The sequence below is a fragment of the Oncorhynchus gorbuscha genome, linkage group LG10, assembly GCF_021184085.1.
Source record: "Oncorhynchus gorbuscha isolate QuinsamMale2020 ecotype Even-year linkage group LG10, OgorEven_v1.0, whole genome shotgun sequence".
NCBI classification, from domain to species: domain Eukaryota; kingdom Metazoa; phylum Chordata; class Actinopteri; order Salmoniformes; family Salmonidae; genus Oncorhynchus; species Oncorhynchus gorbuscha.
In genome coordinates, this window is record NC_060182.1 from 14,464,384 (window position 1) to 14,484,643 (window position 20,260).

Consider the following 20,260-nt stretch of genomic DNA (forward strand, 5'->3'; position numbering starts at 1 on the left):
TGTATGAGAGTTCCTCTGTATGAGAGTTCCTCTGAAGGGAGTCTTCAAGGAGGTGAAGCTCAGACCTACAACAGCCTTTTCCTTCTCTCTCGAGTCATCTTACACATAAACACACACACACATTACCCTAACACACAAGCACACACACATTCCCCTAACACATACACACACATTCCCCTAACACAAAAACACACACACATTACCCTAACACACAAACACACACACACATTCCCCTAACACATACACAGACACATTCCCCTAACACAAAAACACACACGCATTACCCTAACTCAAAAACACACACACATTCCCCTAACACACAAACACACACATTCCCCTAAAACACACACACACACCACACATAAACACACACGCATTCCCCTAACACACAAAAACACACACATTCCCCACACACACACCAACACACATTCCCCTAACACAAAAACACACACATTCCTCTAACAAACACACACACATTCCGCTAACACACACAAACACACACATTCCCCTAACACAAAAAAACACACACATTCCCCCACACACACCAACACACATTCCCCTAACACAAAAACACACACACATTCCCCACACACACACATTCCCCTAACACACACACCAACACACATTCCCCTAACACAAAAACACACACACATTCCCCACACACACACAAACATTCCCCACACACATTCCCCACACACAAAAACACACACACATTCCCCACACACACACAAACATTCCCCACACACATTCCCCACACACACACACATTCCACACACACACACACACACACACACACACACACACACACACACACACACACACACACACACACACACACACACACACACACACACACACACACACACACACACACACACACACACACACACACACACACACACACACTACCCTAACACATGAACACACATTCCCCTAACACAAACACACACATTCTCCTAACATATAAACACACACCTCTGAGAGTGATGTGTTGGATTTGCCTCAAACATAACACAAACATAACACTTGTCAAATGTTTTTGAAGAATTACTTTAGTGCATGTTTCTGAATATTTGTGTTCTGTACAGACTTCCTTCTTTTCACTCTGTCATTTAGGTTATTATTGTGCAGTAACGACAGTGTTGTTGATCCATCCTCAGTTGTTTCCTATCACAGCCATTAAACTCTGGAACTGTCATAACAAAGGGGTTGAATACGTATTACTGTTTTTTCCAACTGCCTACACACAATTTTAATGTCACACGATTTTTGAAACCTCTCACTCAAAGTGCAAAACTACACACCAAATATCCAAAACCATTAGCTATTTCTCAGCCTTTGACTCTGTTGTCAATTGCATAAAACACTTTTTTCACTACACACAATTCTCTACCTAAAACACAAAAATCGAACAGGAAGTGACTTGCTTTCCTTTTCCAAACACAACCAATCAAAATGCTACACCTACTCACCAGGTCACACACACACTCCTCACATGTGCAAACACAAATAGCATAACTGATCACTAACCAATCACTGCTTTACTGTAGTATAGGCCTATAATAATAGACAGTAACAGCAGTATACTGTAGGTAGGGGTAAAGGGTAGATAATAGACAGTAACAGCAGTATACTGTAGGTAGGGATAAAGGGTAGATAATAGACAGTAACAGCAGTATACTGTAGGTAGGGGTAAAGGATAGATAATAGACAGTAACAGCAGTATACTGTAGGTAGGGATAAAGGGTAGATAATAGACAGTAACAGCAGTATACTGTAGGTAGGGATAAAGGGTAGATAATAGACAGTAACAGCAGTATACTGTAGCTAGGGTTTAAGGATAGATAATAGACAGTAACAGCAGTATACTGTAGGTAGGGATAAAGGATAGATAATAGACAGTAACAGCAGTATACTGTAGGTAGGGATAAAGGGTAGATAATAGACAGTAACAGCAGTATACTGTAGGTAGGGGTAAAGGATAGATAATAGACAGTAACAGCAGTATACTGTAGGTAGGGGTAAAGGATAGATAATAGACAGTAACAGCAGTATACTGTAGGTAGAGGTAAAGGATAGATAATAGACAGTAACAGCAGTATACTGTAGGTAGGGATAAAGGGTAGATAATAGACAGTAACAGCAGTATACTGTAGGTAGGGATAAAGGGTAGATAATAGACAGTAACAGCAGTATACTGTAGGTAGGGGTAAAGGATAGATAATAGACAGTAACAGCAGTATACTGTAGGTAGGGGTAAAGGATAGATAATAGACAGTAGCAGCAGTATACTGTAGGTATGTCACGCCTTGGTCTTAGTATTTTGTGTTTTCTTTAATTATTTGTTCAGTCCAGGGTGTGACATGGGTTTATTGTGTTGTCATATTGTTTTTTTTGTAGGCATTGGGATTGTGGCTGAGTAGGGGTGTCTAGCATAGGCTTGGCTGCCTGAGGCGGTTCTCAATCAGAGTCAGGTGATTCTCGTTGTCTCTGATTGGGAACCATATTTAGGTAGCCTGGGTTTCACTGCATATTTTGTGGGTGATTGTTCCTGTCTCTGTGTAGTTGTTCACCAGACATGTTGTATGGGTTTTCACGTTCCGTTTGTTGTTTTTGTATATTTATAAGTTATTTCATGTATCACTATTCTTCATTAAAGAACATGAGTAACCACCACGCTGCATTTTGGTCCGACTCTCCTTCAACAGACGAACGCCGTTACAAGGTAGGGATAAAGGATAGATAATAGACAGTAACAGCAGTATACTGTAGGTAGGAGTTAAAGGATAGCTAATAGACAGTAACAACAGTATACTGTAGGTAGGGGTAAAGTGACTGGACAACAGGATAGATAATAGATAGTAACAGCAGTATACTGTAGGTAGGGGTAAAGTGACTGGACAACAGGATAGATAATAGACAGTAACAGCAGTATACTGTAGGTAGGAGTTAAAGGATAGCTAATAGACAGTAACAACAGTATACTGTAGGTAGGGGTAAAGTGACTGGACAACAGGATAGATAATAGATAGTAACAGCAGTATACTGTAGGTAGGGGTAAAGTGACTGGACAACAGGATAGATAATAGATAGTAACAGCAGTATACTGTAGGTAGGGGTAAAGTGACTGGACAACAGGATAGATAATAGATAGTAACAGCAGTATACTGTAGGTAGGGGTAAAGGATAGATAATAGACAGTAACAGCAGTATACTGTAGGTAGGGGTAAAGTGACTGGACAACAGGATAGATAATAGATAGTAACAGCAGTATACTGTAGGTAGGGGTAAAGGATAGATAATAGACAGTAACAGCAGTATACTGTAGGTAGCGGTAAAGGATAGATAATAGACAGTAACAACAGTATACTGTAGATAGGTGTAAAGGATAGATAATAGACAGTAACAGCAGTATACTGTAGGTAGGGGTAAAGGATAGATAATAGACAGTAACAACAGTATACTGTAGATAGGTGTAAAGGATAGATAATAGAGAGTAACAGCAGTATACTGTAGGTAGGGATAAAGGATAGATAATAGACAGTAACAACAGTATACTGTAGGTAGGGATAAAGGATAGATAATAGACAGTAACATCAGTATACTGTAGGTAGGTGTAAAGGATAGATAATAGACAGTAACAGCAGTATACTGTAGGTAGGGATAAAGTGACTGGACAACATGATAGATAATAGACAGTAACAGCAGCTTGATGACTCAAATTAGTTAGTGCAAAACGGTCAATGCAGATAGTCTGGGTAGCTATTTGGTTAACTATTTAACTAATTATTTATCAGTCTTATTGCTTGGGGGTAGAATCTGTTCAGGGTCCTGTTGGTTCCAGACCTGGTGCATCGGTACCACTTGCGGGGCGGTAGCAGATAGAACAGTCTATGATTTGGGTGATGAGACGACTCCGGGTTCCTGGCCTTCTAGGCAGAGTTCCTCTGTCCAGTGTCTGTGTTCTTTTGCCCATCTTAATCTTTTCTTTTTATTGGCCAGTCTGAGATTTGGCTTTTTTTTTACAACTCTGCTTAGAAGGCCAGCATCCTGGAGTCGCCTCTTCACTGTTGACGTTGAGTCTGGTGTTGTGCAGATACTATTTAATGAAGCTGCCAGTTGAGGACTTGTGAGGTGTCTGTTTCTCAAACTAGACACTCTATTGTACGTATTGTCCTCTTTCTCAGTTGTGCACCGGGGCCTCCAACTCCTCTTTCTATTCTGGTTAGTGCCAGTTTGCTCCATTCTGTGAAGGGAGTAGTACACAGCGTTGTACCAGATCTTCAGTTTCATGGCAATTTCTCGCATGGAATAGCCTTAATTTCTCAGAACAAGAATAGACTGACGAGTTTCAGGCTATTTTGAGCCTATATTCGAACCCACAAATGCTGATGCTCCAGATACATGTACATGGGTCCCGTACATGGGTCACGTTGTCCAGCGCCACACTTCCCAACGTAAACTTTCCCTGACACACACACACACACACACACACACACACACACACACACACACACACACACACACACACACACACACACACACACACACACACACACACACACACACACACACACACACACACACACACACACACACACACACACACACACACACACACACACACACACACACACACCAGTCCTCCTCCATAGCCACCTGTGTGCAGAAGTAAGGCTAGAGGGGAGGACAGACATTTGCTGTCCAAGCAAGATGACACACTATCCAGATCAACAGAGTCTGAGTGAGAGTGTGAAGAAAAAGGCACCATCGAGGAGAGTGTGTGTGTGAGAGAGAGTGTTGTGTGCTAGATGCAGAATGTGTGCGTGTCCAGAGCTCAGTGTGTTTGTGTTTGTGTCTGTGTGTATGTGTGTGTTTGAAGGAGTTAAATCAACTCACCGGCAGCAATGGGTGATTTTCTTTCGTCCAGTAGCTGAATGGCAGTGCTGGCCAACACTACACTATTATTGTCCTTCCCTAGGACACATACAGAACACACACCATCAGTCTCCTTGTCATCACTACAATACGCATTCCTGCAGGGGTATCTACATTATATACTATAGTAATCATTTGACCACGGCAACCTCAGAAAGTAAATAGAATATCACCAGTATTATTAGAGTGTGGTTTAATGGACTCCCTGAGGCAACAGCAGGCCACTCAAAACATGTTCTTTCAATAATACTATTGGAAGGGCACTGGTTTCTCTGAGTGTGTGTGTGTGTGTGTGTGTGTGTGTGTGTGTGTGTGTGTGTGTGTGTGTGTGTGTGTGTGTGTGTGTGTGTGTGTGTGTGTGTGTGTGTGTGTGTGTGTGTGTGTGTGTGTGTGTGTGTGTGTGTGTGTGTGTGTGTGTGTGTGTGTGTGTGTGTGTGTGTGTGTGTGTGTGCGTGCGTGCGTGCGTGTGTGTGTGTGTGTGTGGGTGTGTGGCAGCTCGTTATAACATATCCAATTTCAACCCATAGCAATCAGCCCTGTCCACAAGAACACAGCCCAGAATTAATAAGAGTGATAGAGAGAGAGAGAGGAGAGAATGAGAGACAGAGAGAAGAGAGAACGAGAGACAGAGAGAGAGAGGGAGAGACAGAGAGAGAGAGAGAGAGAAGGAGAGACAGAGAGAGAAGAGAGAAGAGAGAAGGAGAGACAGAGAGAGACAGAGAGAGAGAGAGAGAGAGAAAGAGGGAGGGAGGGAGAGAAAGAGGGAGCGAAAGGGGAAGGAGAAGGAAAACATGGAAATAGGGAGAGAAATAACTAGAAAAGCAATGGTAAGGGAAAATGGATTTGGTTGAATGCAATCATCCTCCGCAAAATATGTGTGTAATGGAAACGGTTTATGTTAGGCAATAACCATTTACATATCAACTTATTTTCATGTTCCCTCTCAGGCATTTGGCTGCAATATGGTACCAACCACTAAAAACAGCCCTCTAAACATCTCACTATTGGGAGAGTTAAACAGGAAGGACTGTGTTTCTCTCTCTCTCGCTGTGTGTATTTGAACCACTCATGTAATTTCTCCAGTGGACACAGGGTGGAGCAGTTGTAACAGATTCAGCTGTGTGTTCAGGCTATCAATGGAGGACTGTTCAGTGATGTTTTCCCATAGAGAACAGGTGTACCTACCTGTGTTGAAGGGGAGAGAGTAGACAAAGGTTCCAGGAACCTGTTCTGCTGCTCTCTTGTACCACAGGGGAAAGTGATCGGCATTGAACACCCCTTCCTTATCTTCAGCTGTCAGGAAATCTCTTGAAACAGACAGAAACAAAGAGGTGATGAAACAGGAAACAGGAAACTGGAAACTGGAAACTGGAAACTGGAAACTGGACAGGCAACGTGAGTGGACCAACTATCAACAGTCATTACATGTACACTAACTTCAGGGAATTGTGGGGTAGCGTGTTGCGAACCATTCATCTGGCATGTGTGTGATGAACTTACTGATTGGTCAGCCTGTGTGTGATGAACTTACTGATTGGTCAGCTGGTCCGGAACCACAAACAAGTTGATTCTGGAGAGGCCAGTACGTGTGCCCAGGTAGGCTATCTCCACGCCCTTATCAGAGTTCCTGGAAAACATACATGCAATAATACTCAGGTAATACTCAGGTAATACTACAGTAATACTACAGTAATACTACAGTAATACTACAGTAATAATACAGTAATACTACAGTAATACTACAGTAATGCGTCACACATTAGATACAGAATGAGAGTACCGAACAGCAAAGAGCATCAGTAGTGTAAAACCATGGTACATACTAGAGGGAGATATGGAGAAAGAGGTTGCGTGTGTGTGTATGTATGTATGTATGTGTGTGTGTGTGTGTGTGTGTGTGTGTGTGTGTGCATGTGTGTGCGTGTGTTGCGTGTGTGTGTTGTGTGTGTGTGTGTGTGTGTGTGTGTGTGTGTGTGTGTGTGTATGTGTCACGCCCTGGTCGAAGTATTTTGTGTTTATCTTTATGTATTGGGTCAGGCCAGGGTGTGGCATGGGGTTTTAGTATTATGGTGTGTTTTGTCTCGGGGTTTTGGTATATAGTGGGATTGTAGCTATATTAGGCAGCCATATTCTTTGGTTGTTTTGTGGGTGATTGTCCTTAGTGTCCTTGTAACTATCGACTGTTAGTTTGCACCAGTTCAGGCTGTTTCGGTTTTCGTTACGTTTATTGTTTTGTAGTGTTTGTGTTTAGTGTGTTTTCTACATTAAACATGAATCGTAATCTACACGCTGCGTTTTGGTCCGACTCTCCTTCACCACACCTAGAAAACCATTACAGAATCACCCACCGTAAACGGACCAAGTAGCGTGTCAACAGGCAGGTGCAGCCCAAAGAGGAGATGCGCAATAAGCCTTTCTGGACATGGGAGGAAATCCTCGACAGGAGAGGACCCAGGGATATACCAGGGGAGTGTAGCCGCCCAAAGGTGGAGCAGGTGGAGGCAGCGAGGAGAGCAGAGTCAGCCGGAGAGAGGAGCCGGCGATATGAGGGAACACGGTTGGCAAGGAAGCCTGAGAGTCAGCCCCAAAAATGTATTGGGGGGGGGACTCAGGGAGAGAGTGGCAGAGTCAGGAGTCAGACCTGAGCCAACTCTCCCTGTTTATCGGGAGGAGCCAAGGTGGAGACCAGAACCGATGTTGGAGGTGAGAGAAATGAGGGAGTTGCTGTGTTGGTGTTTTTGCATGGAGCAGCCAGAGCTGCCAGTCTGCAAGGAGCTGCCAGTCTGCAAGGTGCTGCCAGCCTGCATGGAGCAGCCAGAGCTGTCAGTCTGCAAGAAGCTGCCAGTCTGCAAGATGCTTCCAGCCTGCATGGAGCAGTCAGAGCTGTCAGCCTGCATGGAGCAGTCAGAGCTGTCAGTCTGCAAGAAGCTGCCAGTCTGCAAGATGCTGTCAGTCTGCATGAAGCAGCCAGAGCTGTCAGTCTGCAAGAAGCTGCCAGTCTGCAAGATGCTGTCAGTCTGCATGAAGCAGTCAGAGCTGTCAGTCTGCATGGAGCAGCCAGAGCTGTCAGTCTGCATGAAGCAGCCAGAGCTGTCAGTGTGCAAGGAGCTGCCAGTCTGCAAGGAGCTGTCAGTCTGCAAGGAGCTGTCAGCCTGCATGGAGCAGCCAGAGCTGTCAGTCTGCAAGGAGCTGCCAGTCTGCAAGGAGCTGCCAGTCTGCAAGATGCTTCCAGCCTGCATGGAGCAGTCAGAGCTGTCAGCCTGCATGGAGCAGTCAGAGCTGTCAGTCTGCAAGAAGCTGCCAGTCTGCAAGATGCTGTCAGTCTGCATGAAGCAGCCAGAGCTGTCAGTCTGCATGGAGCAGCCAGAGCTGTCAGTGCAGAGCTGTCAGTCCTGCATGAAGCAGCCAGAGCTGTCAGTCTGCAGTCTGAAGCAGCCAGTCTGAGCTGCCAGCCTGCATGGAGCAGCCAGAGCTGTCAGTCTGCAAGGAGCTGCCAGTCTGCAAGGAGCTGCCAGTCCAGTGCTGCCAGGCATGGAGCAGCCAGAGCTGTCAGTCTGCATGAAGCAGTCGGAGCTGTCAGTCTGCATGAAGCAGCCAGAGCTGTCAGTCTGCATGAAGCAGCCAGAGCTGTCAGTCTGCATGAAGCAGCCAGAGCTGCCAGTCTGCATGAAGCAGCCAGAGCTGCCAGTCTGCAAAGAGCTGTCAGTCTACAAGGAGCTGCCAGTCTGCAAGGATCCACCAGTCTGCCAGGATCCGGCAGAAGTGCCAGTCAGCCAGGATCCGCCAGAAGTGCTAGTCAGCCAGGATCCGCCAGAGGTGCCAGTTGGCCAGGATCTGCCAGTTGGCCAGGATCTGCCAGTTGGCCAGTATCTGCCAGTCGGCCAGGATCCGCCAGTCTGCCAGGATCCGCCAGAACTTCCAGTCGGCCAGGATCTGCCAGTCAGCCAGGATCTGCCAGTCAGCCAAGATCCATCAACCTGCCTGAGCTTCATCTCACTCCTGAGCTTCCTCTCACTCCTGAGCTTCCTCTCACTCCTGAGCTTTCTCTCACTCCCGAGCTTTCTCTCACTCCCAAGCTTTCTCTCACTCCCGAGCTTCCCCTCAGTCCTGAGCTGCCTCACTCCTGAGCTGTACTTCAGTCCCGATCTGCTCCTCAGTCCAGTGGGGTTCTGGGTCAGGACTACAAGGCCATGGTCGGCGGCAAGGGTGGACTATTCAGGGACGCGAGGAGAGGGGACTAAGACATTGAATGAGTGGAGTCCACATCCCGCGCCGGAGCCGCCACCATGGACAGACGCCCACCCGGACCCTCCCTGTTGTTTTGAGGTGCGTTCGGGAGTCCGCACCTTAGGGGGGGGTTCTGTCACGCCCTGGTCGAAGTATTTTGTGTTTATCTTTATGTATTGGGTCAGGCCAGGGTGTGGCATGGGGTTTTTGTATTGTGGTGTGTTTTGTCTTGGGGTTTTGGTATATAGTGGGATTGTAGCTAGTGGGGTGATCTAGCAGAGTCTATGGCTGTCTGGAGTGGTTCTCAATCAGAGTCAGGTGTTTATTGTTGTCTCTGATTGGGAACCATATATAGGCAGCCATATTCTTTGGTTGTTTTGTGGGTGATTGTCCTTAGTGTCCTTGTAACTATCTAGTGTTAGTTTGCACCAGTTTAGGCTGTTTCAGTTTTCGTTACGTTTATTGTTTTGTAGTGTTTGTGTTTAGTGTGTGTTCTTCATTAAACATGAATCGTAATCTACACGCTGCGTTTTGGTCCGACTCTCCTTCACCACACCTAGAAAACCGTTACAGTGTGTGTGTGTGTGTGTGTGTGTGTGTGTGTGTGTGTGTGTGTGTGTGTGTGTGTGTGTGTGTGTGTGTGTGTGTGTGTGTGTGTGTGTGTGTGTGTGTGTGTGTGTGTGTGTGTGTGTGTGTGTGTGTGTGTGTGTGTGTGTGTGTACATACTCTGACTTGTTTAGTACCAAGCTGGTCCAGTAGGCCTCTAGAGGAGCTGTTACTACAGCATCAAACAGAACCTCCTGGATCAATTCCTTATCACCTAGAATAGAACACAATATAATAGAATGTAACATAACATAATATAATAGAACAGAATAGAATAGAACACAATAGAACAGACTAGAAAATAACGGAATAGAATAGAAAATAACGGAATAGAACAGAATAGAAAATAACTGAATAGAACAGAATAGAACAGAATAGAAAATAACGGAATAGAACAGAATAGAAAATAACGGAATAGAACAGAACAAAATAGGATATAATCAAACAGCATAGAACAGAATACAATAGAATAGAATCAAACAGAATAGAATAGAAAAGGACAGAACAGAAGTGAGACAATATTGAGGAGTCAGATAGACCAGTTAAAGGACCAGTAAGGCATATGGAGTCCGGTAGATGAGTATAGGATGGAGAGAGAGAGATAATGGAGGGAGGGACTTACATTTAAGATGTGGTTCTCGTCCACTGAGGTAGAGTTTGATGGCTTCTATCTGAGACAGGTACCGGTGCTCTGGGTGCTCATCTGTGTCACAGTATGTCCTGTAGTGGAAACACACACACCGTACTGTTACAACACACACACACACACACACACACACACACACACACACACACACACACACACACACACACACACACACACACACACACACACACACACACACACACACACACACACACACACACACACACACACACACACACACACACACACACACACACAAACACGCTGTAACTAAACACATATACACAGTGTTACCAAACGCACACACACACAGTTACTAAATATACACACATACACACATTGTTACTAAATACATACACACACACTGTTACTAAACACACATACACACTGTTACTAAATACACCCCACACACACACATACACACATTGTTACTAAATACATACACACACACTGTTACTAAACACACATACACACTGTTACAAACACACCACACACACACACACACACACACACACACACACACACACACACACACACACACACACACATTCCCCTAACAACATTGTGTTCCTACCATTCATCTGCTAGCTGTACATCAGGGTGCTCCAGATCATGAAGACCTAGATGTGACCAATAGACGTTAGTCTACAGAGAGAAAAGCCCACAACCCCCTGTGGGGAACACTATTAAACAACTACAATGATAGGGACAGTGGTAGGAATGGGCCGCTGTTGACTGGTAGACAGAGCTGCCATTGCTAATACCATACTGCTTGGGTATCATCATCTCTTACAGAATACTGGCTCTGAAATAAGAAAAGCGGTATGGGCCGATTTGTGCCCGTATCAATAGATTTTTCATTCCACTTTAAGCATCAGATTGACAAAACTCTGGTTTTCAGCTCTACTTTCATTTATAATTCATGTCCTGTGTGTGTCTGGTGAAAAATGACTCTCCTGAGTGGTTCTGACAGGACTGACAGGAGTAGCAAGAGCCAAGTCATGCTCCCAGGGCTCCACGTGTTTATAAAAACATGCTTAGAATCAGCATGAATATTAACACACATGATCCTGGACATGGAGCACGGGGAATGATGGAGGAAACATGATGGAGGAAAAAAAAGGGAGGGAGAGAAAAAGAGAGAGAGAGAGAGAGACAGAGAGATAAATAGAGAGAGAGACAGATTATTTTATTTCAGAGACAGAGACAGAGAAATAAAGAGAGAGACAGAGAGAGAGAGAGAGAGAGAGAGAGAGAGAGAGAGAGAGAGAGAGAGAGAGAGAGAGAGAGAGAGAGAGAGAGAGAGAGAGAGAGAGAGAGAGAGAGAGAGAGATAAAGAGAGACAGAGAGAGAGGGACAGAGAGAGAGGGACAGAGAAAGAGAGAGAGAGAAAGAGAAAGAGAAAGAGAAAGAGAGAGAGACAGAGAAAGAGGGAGAGAGACAGAGAAAGAGTGAGAGGGAGAGAGAGAGAGAGAAAGAGAGAGAGAGAGAGAGAGAGAGAGAGAGAGAGAGAGAGAGAGAGAGCAAGAGAGAGAGACAGAGAGAGAGAGAGAGAGAGAGAGAGAGAGAGAGAGAGAGAGAGAGAGAGAGAGAGAGAGAGAGAGAGAGAGCAAGAGAGAGAGACAGAGAAAGAGAGGGAGAGAGAGAGAGAGAGAGAGAGAGAGAGAGAGAGAGAGAGAGAGAGAGAGAGAGAGAGAGAGAGAGAGAGGAAGGGATGAGTAACAGAGGGAAATAGGGAACAGGTGAGAGAGAGAAGTATGTCTACCTTCTTCTACAGTGACGTTTCCTCTAAAGAAGTATTTTCCATGGCCTCTGGACAGGGCTACCCCTAGACTGAAAACACACCTCTATAAGAGACCTGTACACACACACACACACACACACACACACACACACACACACACACACACACACACACACACACACACACACACACACACACACACACACACACACACACACACACACACACACACACACACACACACACACACACACACACACACACACACACACACACACACACACACACACACACACACACACACACACTTTTTGCTAGAAGATAACAGAACAGCATTGAGTACTCTAGCTACATGGCCTCACCTGAAGGGGGTTCCCTTGATGTCAGTGTAATAGTAATCATTATGCAGTACCAGCACACGCTTCTGAAACACACAAGCAAACAAACACACATCATTGTAGATATTGTATTTGTAATGTCTAAAACTTTATGCACAAACATTCATACACACAACTTCACTCCATTCCGCTGGCAAACAGCCTATATTTATTTCCTCTTATTTGGCTCCCTCTAGTGGCAGGCAGGTTGTTTGCTCTAGAGAAACAACTATGTATCTGACAGATGTCCACTACATTTACATTTACATTTAAGTCATTTAGCAGACGCTCTTATCCAGAGCTACTTACAAATTGGTGCATTCACCTTATGACATCCAGTGGAACAGTCACTACATTTACATTTACATTTAAGTACTGTTATTCCCATAGATAACAGACATGAATATGTTCGTTGTCCTGAATGGCTCAGTTGGAAGAGCATGGAGCTTGCAACGGCAGGGTTGTTGGTTAGATTCCCGGGACCACCGATACGTAAAATGGAATGCACGTATGACAATAAGTCGCTATGGATACAAAGGACATGCTAAATGGAATATATTATAATGTTGATCTGAAGAGCCAGAGAAACCAGTGAAGAAGAGGAGCGCCATCTGTCCCCTGAGTGTGTGGTTTAGCATTTAACCGGTTTAACTATAAATACACACACACACACACACACACACACACACACACACACACACACACACACACACACACACACACACACACACACACACACACACACACACACACACACACACACACACACACACACACACACACACACACACACACACACACACACACACACACAGGAACGGTAAAAAAGGGAACCACTGGGCTGCTGTCTCTCTCAGATTCAGCAACATGTGCTCAGTAGAGATAAGAAGAGTCTCACAGTTACACACACAAACACATACTCTGACACACTCCGACTGCAGCCCATGAGTCCCCATGGGATTTCAGCGAAGTGTGTGTGTGTGCGTGTGTGATCAGTGGGGGGCATAGGGGTGAGTGAATCTCCTAGCACAGTACAGCATCACTAATGATTGTTTGAACTGCCACCCCCAGACTCCTTCTCAACTGGTACATGTGAAGGTGTGTGTGTCTGTGAGGGTGTGTGTGTCTGTGAGGGTGTGTGTGTCTGTGAGGGTGTGTGTGTCTGTGAGGGTGTGTGTGTCTGTGAGGGTGTGTGTGTCTGTATGGGTGTGTGTCTGTGAGGATGTGTGTGTCTGTATGGGTGTGTGTATCTGTGAGGGTGTGTGTGTCTGTATGGGTGTGTGTCTGTGAGGGTGTGGGTGTCTGTGAGGATGTGTGTGTCTGTATGGGTGTGTGTGTCTGTGGGTGTGTGTGTCTGTGAGGGTGTGTGTGTCTGTTGGGGTGTGTGTCTGTGAGGGTGTGTGTGTCTGTGTGTGTCTGTGAGGAGGGTGTGTGTGTCTGTATGGGTGTGTGTGTCTGTATGGGGTGTGTGTGTCTGTATGGGTGTGTGTGTCTGTGAGGGTGTGTGTGTCTGTGAGGGTGTGTGTGTCTGTATGGGTGTGTGTCTGTGAGGGTGTGTGTGTCTGTGAGGATGTGTGCGCCTGTGAGGGTGTGTGTGTCTTTGAGGGTGTGTGTGTCTGTATGGGTGTGTGTGTCTGTATGGGTGTGTGTGTGTCTGTATGGGTGTGTGTGTCTGTGAGGGTGTGTGTGTCTGTATATGTGTGTGTGTGTGTGTGTGTGTGTGTGTGTGTGTGTGTGTGTGTGTGTGTGTGTGTGTGTGTGTGTGTGTGTGTGTGTGTGTGTGTGTGTGTGTGTGTGTGTGTGTGTGTGTGTGTGTGTGTGTGTGTGTGTGATGGCCCTCTCTCCATAAGAATGTGCAACATATCAGAAGCAGTGTCTGGACCACAACAGTAAAGATGTAAATCCAGTCCAGTCCACACACACAGACACAGACACAGACACACACACAGACACAGACACAGACACAGACACACAGACACACACACAGACACACACACAGACACACACACAGACACAGACACACACACAGACACAGACACAGACACACAGACACACACACAGACACACACACAGACACACACACAGACACACAGACACACAGACACACAGACACACAGACACACAGACACAGACACAGACACAGACACACAGACACACAGACACACAGACACAGACACAGACACACAGACACAGACACACACACAGACACAGACACAGACACAGACACAGACACAGACACAGACACAGACACAGACACAGACACAGACACAGACACAGACACGGACACAGACACAGACACAGACACAGACACAGACACAGACACAGACACAGACACACAGACACACACACAGACACACACACAGACACACACACACACACAGACACAGACACACACACACACACACAGACACAGACACACAGACACAGACACACAGACACACACACAGACACACACACAGACACACACACACAGACACACACACAGACACAGACACACACACACACACAGACACACACACAGACACTCACACAGACAGACACAGACACAGACACACACACGCACACACACACACGCACACACGCACACACACGCACACACCACACACACCCACACACACACACACACACACACACACCACACACACACACACACACACACACACACACACACACACACACACACACACACACACACACACACACACACACACACACACACACACACACACACACACACAGACACACCCACAGACACAGACACAGACACAGACACAGACACAGACACAGACACAGACACACAGACGCACACACAGACACACACACACAGACACACACACAGACACACACACACAGACACACACACACACAGACACACACACACACACACAGACACACACAGACACACACACACACACACACGCAAACACATACACGTACACACACACATACACTTACCCCTTTGTCCACAGTCTTCTTTACCTCCATGGAGAAGGTGCCAGTCTTCCTGTTTACCATGGCATTACGCAGCTAGAGACAAAGAACAGACAGTCCATCAGTCACAGAGTTCACCCTCACAGAATGTATAGCTGAGCACATACAGGTAACTGCCAAAATAAAGAAAACACTTGAGTAAGTAAGGGATACAAAGTATATTGAAGGCAGATGCTTCCACAAATGTGTGATTCCTCAGTTAATTAATCAATTAACATCCCATCATGCTTAGGGTCATGTATCAAAATTCTGGGCAGACCATTATTTAGGCCATTATTTTGGCTACAATGTCTATGAGTGATCATTGAATGGTTTGATGAGCATGAAAACAATATAAGACGTGCCATGGCCGTCTCCGTTATCAGATCTCATCCCAATTGAACACTGGAGGATTCTGGAGTGGCGAGACAGCGTTTTTCACCATGATACATTTTTTTTCTAAATGATGGAATTTCTCATGCAAGAATGGTGTCACATCCCTCCAGTAGATTTCCAGACACTTAGAATCTATGTCAAGGTGCATTTAAGTTGTTCTGGCTGGTGGTGTCCCAACACCCTATTAAGCCACTATATGTTGGTGTTTCCTTTATTATGGCAGTTGCCTGTAGGTAAACCATAAATGTCCAGGGCCCAGTTTCCCAAAAGGCTAAGTTCAACATTAGAACCATAGGATCCTAGTTCACCATTAGAACCATAGGACCTAGTTCACTGTTAGAACCATAGGATCCTAGTTCACCACTAGAACCATAGGATCCTAGTTCACCACTAGAACCACAGGATCCTAGTTCACCATTAGAACCATAGGATCCTGGTTCACCATTAGAACCGTAGGATCCTAGTTCATCATTAAAACCATAGGATCCTAGTTCATCAGAACCATAGGATCCTAGTTCACCATTAGAACCATAAGATCCTAGTTCATAATTAGAAACACAGATTAACTTAGCCTTTAAGATGGTTTTGGGAACCCGACTCCTGGACAACTCAGGACATGCCATTAAACATTGATCCGGATGATTATTTAATCACCTATTTATACAAATAGAGTGCAGCATTCACAACTGTATATTTGAGATCTTGGGGCTATCTGACATTTATTTATTTATTAGTTAGTCACAGATAATTGATCTTTAGATGGTTCTTCAAATATCTGTGTAGTTAGATTTCTGAAAAATAAAATGTTAAGTGAAAGAAATGGAAGAAATATCTGTAGAAACCTATTTGAACTAGTGCTTTAAGATTATATCTGCAATCCAATCACAAGCATGAACAAATGCTGACGGACCGATCATAAGAAGTTTATTTTTTTTTACCTTTATTTAAGTAGGCAAGTCAGTTAATTAAGAACAAAATCTTATTTTCAATGACGGCCTAGGAACAGTGGTTAACTGCCTGTTCAGGGGCAGAACAATAGATTTGTACCTTGTCAGCTTGTGGGTTTGAGCTTGCAACCTTGCGGTTGCTAGTCCCCCACTCTAACCACTACGCTACCCTGCCACCCGAAATCTGTGCCATCTCCCTCTAAGTATGGTCTAGGCTAGTCTAGCTAGGAATAATGGCACACTAGCAAAAACAAAACACTGTCAGAATTCTTCAAGTAAATGATGTTGTCACATGGTTTTTCGTCTAATGGTCATAATACATTTGATAATACATGTATTTGATGATGTGTTATTCTATAACTTGTGTATTCAAATAGCTACAGTCTTCTTAAAGGATTGGACCTTTTTTTCCATTTTCCCCTAAAATGACGTACCCAAATCTACCTGCCTGTAGTTCAGGACCTGAAGCAAGGATATGCATATTCTTGATACCAGTTGAAAGAAAGCACTTTGAAGTTTGTGGAAATATGAAATGAATGTAGGAGAATATAACATCTGGTAAAATATAATACAAAGAAAAAAAACATAATTTTTTTTATTTTAAAATTTTGTTCCATCATCTCTGAACTGCAACAGAAAGGACACAATGTATTATTCCAGTTTAGGGGCTATTTAGATTTTGGCCACTAGATGGCAGCAGTGTATGAGTGGGGCGGCAGGTAGCCTAGTGGTTACAGCATTGGACTAGTAACTGGAAGGTTGCAAGGTCGCATCCCCGAACTGACAACGTAAAAATCTGGCATTCTGCCACTGAACAAGGCAGTTAACCCACTGTTCCTAGGCCGTCACTGAAAAATGAATTGGTTCTTAACTGACTTGCCTAGTATAAAATAAATGAGCAAAATTTTAGACTGATCCAATGGACCATTGTATTCTGTTCAAAATGTTGTAACAAGTCTGCCCAAATGTGCCTAATTGGTTTATTAATACATTTTCTATGTTGTCATTGTGCACTCTCCTCAAACAATAGCATGGCATTATTTCACTGTAATAGCTACTGTAAATTGGACAGTGCAGTAAGATTAACATGAATTGAAGCTTTCTGCCCATATCAGATATGTCTATGTCCTGGGAAATGTTCTTGTTACTTACAACCTCATGCTAATCACATTAGTGCACGTTAGCTCAACCTCCCCGCGGGTGGGGGAAGGGGGGTGTGGGGTGGAGGGGGGACACACTGATCCTGTAGAGGTTAAAAACTGGACATATCTAATTCCAAAGTTTCAGATAGAACTTAATAGCTGGACCCGTATTGACATGTTGACATTTTAAAGCAATATGGGTCTATCTGTGATTGCAACCCCCTACAATACATGATTTAGAAATGTCTCTGGAATTTGATTCTATGCACTTTAGGTACCTTTAATAAGGTGAAGACCTTGATGGTTATGAAAGAGTTCTGAGGTCTGAGGTCTGAGTTCTGAGGTCTGAGTTCTGAAGGTCTGAGGTCTGTTCTGAAGGTCTGAGGTTTGAGTTCTGAGGTCTGAGTTCTGAAGGTCTGAGGTCTGAGTTCTGAAGGTCTGAGGTCTGAGTTATGAAGATCTGAGGTCTGAGTTCTGAAGGTCTGAGTTCTGAAGGTCTGAGGTCTGAGTTCTGAAGGTCTGAGTTCTGAGGTCTGAGTTCTGAAGGTCTGAGGTCTGAGTTCTGAAGGTCTGAGTTCTGAAGGTCTGAGTTCTGAAGGTCTGAGGTCTGAGTTCTGAAGATCTGAGGTCTGAAGGTCTGAGGTCTGAGTTCTGAAGACCTGAGGTCTGAGTTCTGAAGGTCTGAGGTCTGAGTTCTGAAGACCTGAGGTCTGAGTTCTGAAGGTCTGAGGTCTGAGTTCTGAAGATCTGAGGTCTGAGTTCTGAGTTCTGAGGTCTGAGTTCTGAAGGTCTGAGTTCTGAAGGTCTGAGGTCTGAGTTCTGAAGGTCTGAGGTCTGAGTTCTGAAGGTCTGAGGTCTGAGTTCTGAAGGTCTGAGGTCTGAGTTCTGAGGTCTGAGTCTAAAGTTCTCTGAGTTCTGAAGACCTGAGGTCTGAGTTCTGAAGGTCTGAGGTCTGAGTTCTGAAGACCTGAGGTCTGAGTTCTGAAGGTCTGAGGTCTGAGTTCTGAAGGTCTGAGGTCTTAGTTCTGAAGATCTGAGGTCTGAAGGTCTGAGGTCTGAGTTCTGAAGGTCTGAGGTCTGAGTTCTGAAGGTCTGAGGTCTGAGTTCTGAAGGTCTGAGGTCTGAGTTCTGAAGGTCTGAGGTCTTAGTTCTGAAGATCTGAGGTCTGAAGGTATGAGGTCTGAGTTCTGAAGGTCTGAGTTCTGAAGGTCTGAGGTCTGAAGGTCTGAAGGTTCTAGGTCTGAGGTCTGAGTTCTGAAGGTCTGAGTTCTGAAGGTCTGAGGTCTGAAGGTATGAGGTCTGAGTTCTGAAGGTCTGAGTTCTGAAGGTCTGAGGTCTGAAGGTATGAGGTCTGAGTTCTGAAGACCTGAGGTCTGAGTTCTGAAGGTCTGAGGTCTGAAGGTCTGAGTTCTGAAGGTCTGAGTTCTGAAGGTCTGAGTTCTGAAGGTCTGAGTTCTGAAATCTGAGATCTGATGTCTGAGTTCTGAAATCTGAGATCTGATGTCTGAGTTCTAAAGATCTGAGGTCTGAGTTCTGAAGGTCTGAGGTCTGAGTTCTGAAGGTCTGAGGTCTGAGTTCTGAAGGTCTGAGTTCTGAAATCTGAGATCTGATGTCTGAGTTCTGAAATCTGAGATCTGATGTCTGAGTTCTAAAGATCTGAGGTCTGAGTTCTGAAGGTCTGAGGTCTGAGTTCTGAAGATCTGAGGTCTGAGTTCTGAAGGTCTGAGGTCTGAGTTCTGAAGGTCTGAGGTCTGAGTTCTGAAGGTCTGAGTTCTGAAGGTCTGAGGTCTGAAGGTCTGAGTTCTGAAGGTCTGAGTTCTGAAGGTCTGAGTTCTGAAGGTCTGAGTTCTGAAATCTGAGATCTGATGTCTGAGTTCTGAAATCTGAGATCTGATGTCTGAGTTCTAAAGATCTGAGGTCTGAGTTCTGAAGGTCTGAGGTCTGAGTTCTGAAGGTCTGAGGTCTGAGTTCTGAAGGTCTGAGGTCTGAGTTCTGAAGACCTGAGGTCTGAGTTCTGAAGATCTGAGGTCTGAGTTCTGAAGGTCTGAGTTCTGAAATCTGAGATCTGATGTCTGAGTTCTAAAGATCTGATGTCTGAGGTCTGAGTTCTGAAGGTCTGAGGTCTGAGTTCTGAAGGTCTGATGTCTGAGTTCTAAAGATCTGAGATCTGATGTCTGAGGTCTGAGTTCTAAAGGTCTGAGGTCTGAGTTCTGAAGACCTGAGGTCTGAGGTCTGAAAGGTCTGAGGTCTGAAGGTCTGAGTTCTGA

The 20,260-nt window shown here is 44.9% G+C and overlaps 1 protein-coding gene across 1 annotated transcript in view; it reads right to left on the reverse strand.

Annotated features, from left to right (window-relative positions):
• The window catches only part of cacna2d3a (calcium channel, voltage-dependent, alpha 2/delta subunit 3a), a 442,979-nt gene that overhangs the window by 76,161 nt on the left and 346,558 nt on the right, over positions 1 to 20,260 (reverse strand). Inside the window, exons 20-28 of the mRNA XM_046364965.1 lie at positions 15,494 to 15,565; positions 12,524 to 12,585; positions 12,183 to 12,250; positions 10,992 to 11,037; positions 10,394 to 10,491; positions 9,892 to 9,985; positions 6,470 to 6,565; positions 6,124 to 6,245; positions 4,900 to 4,977 (exon numbers count right to left, since the gene is read on the reverse strand). Of these exons, the coding sequence (XP_046220921.1) occupies positions 4,900 to 4,977; positions 6,124 to 6,245; positions 6,470 to 6,565; positions 9,892 to 9,985; positions 10,394 to 10,491; positions 10,992 to 11,037; positions 12,183 to 12,250; positions 12,524 to 12,585; positions 15,494 to 15,565 (736 nt within the window). The remainder of the gene's footprint in view (positions 1 to 4,899; positions 4,978 to 6,123; positions 6,246 to 6,469; positions 6,566 to 9,891; positions 9,986 to 10,393; positions 10,492 to 10,991; positions 11,038 to 12,182; positions 12,251 to 12,523; positions 12,586 to 15,493; positions 15,566 to 20,260) is intronic.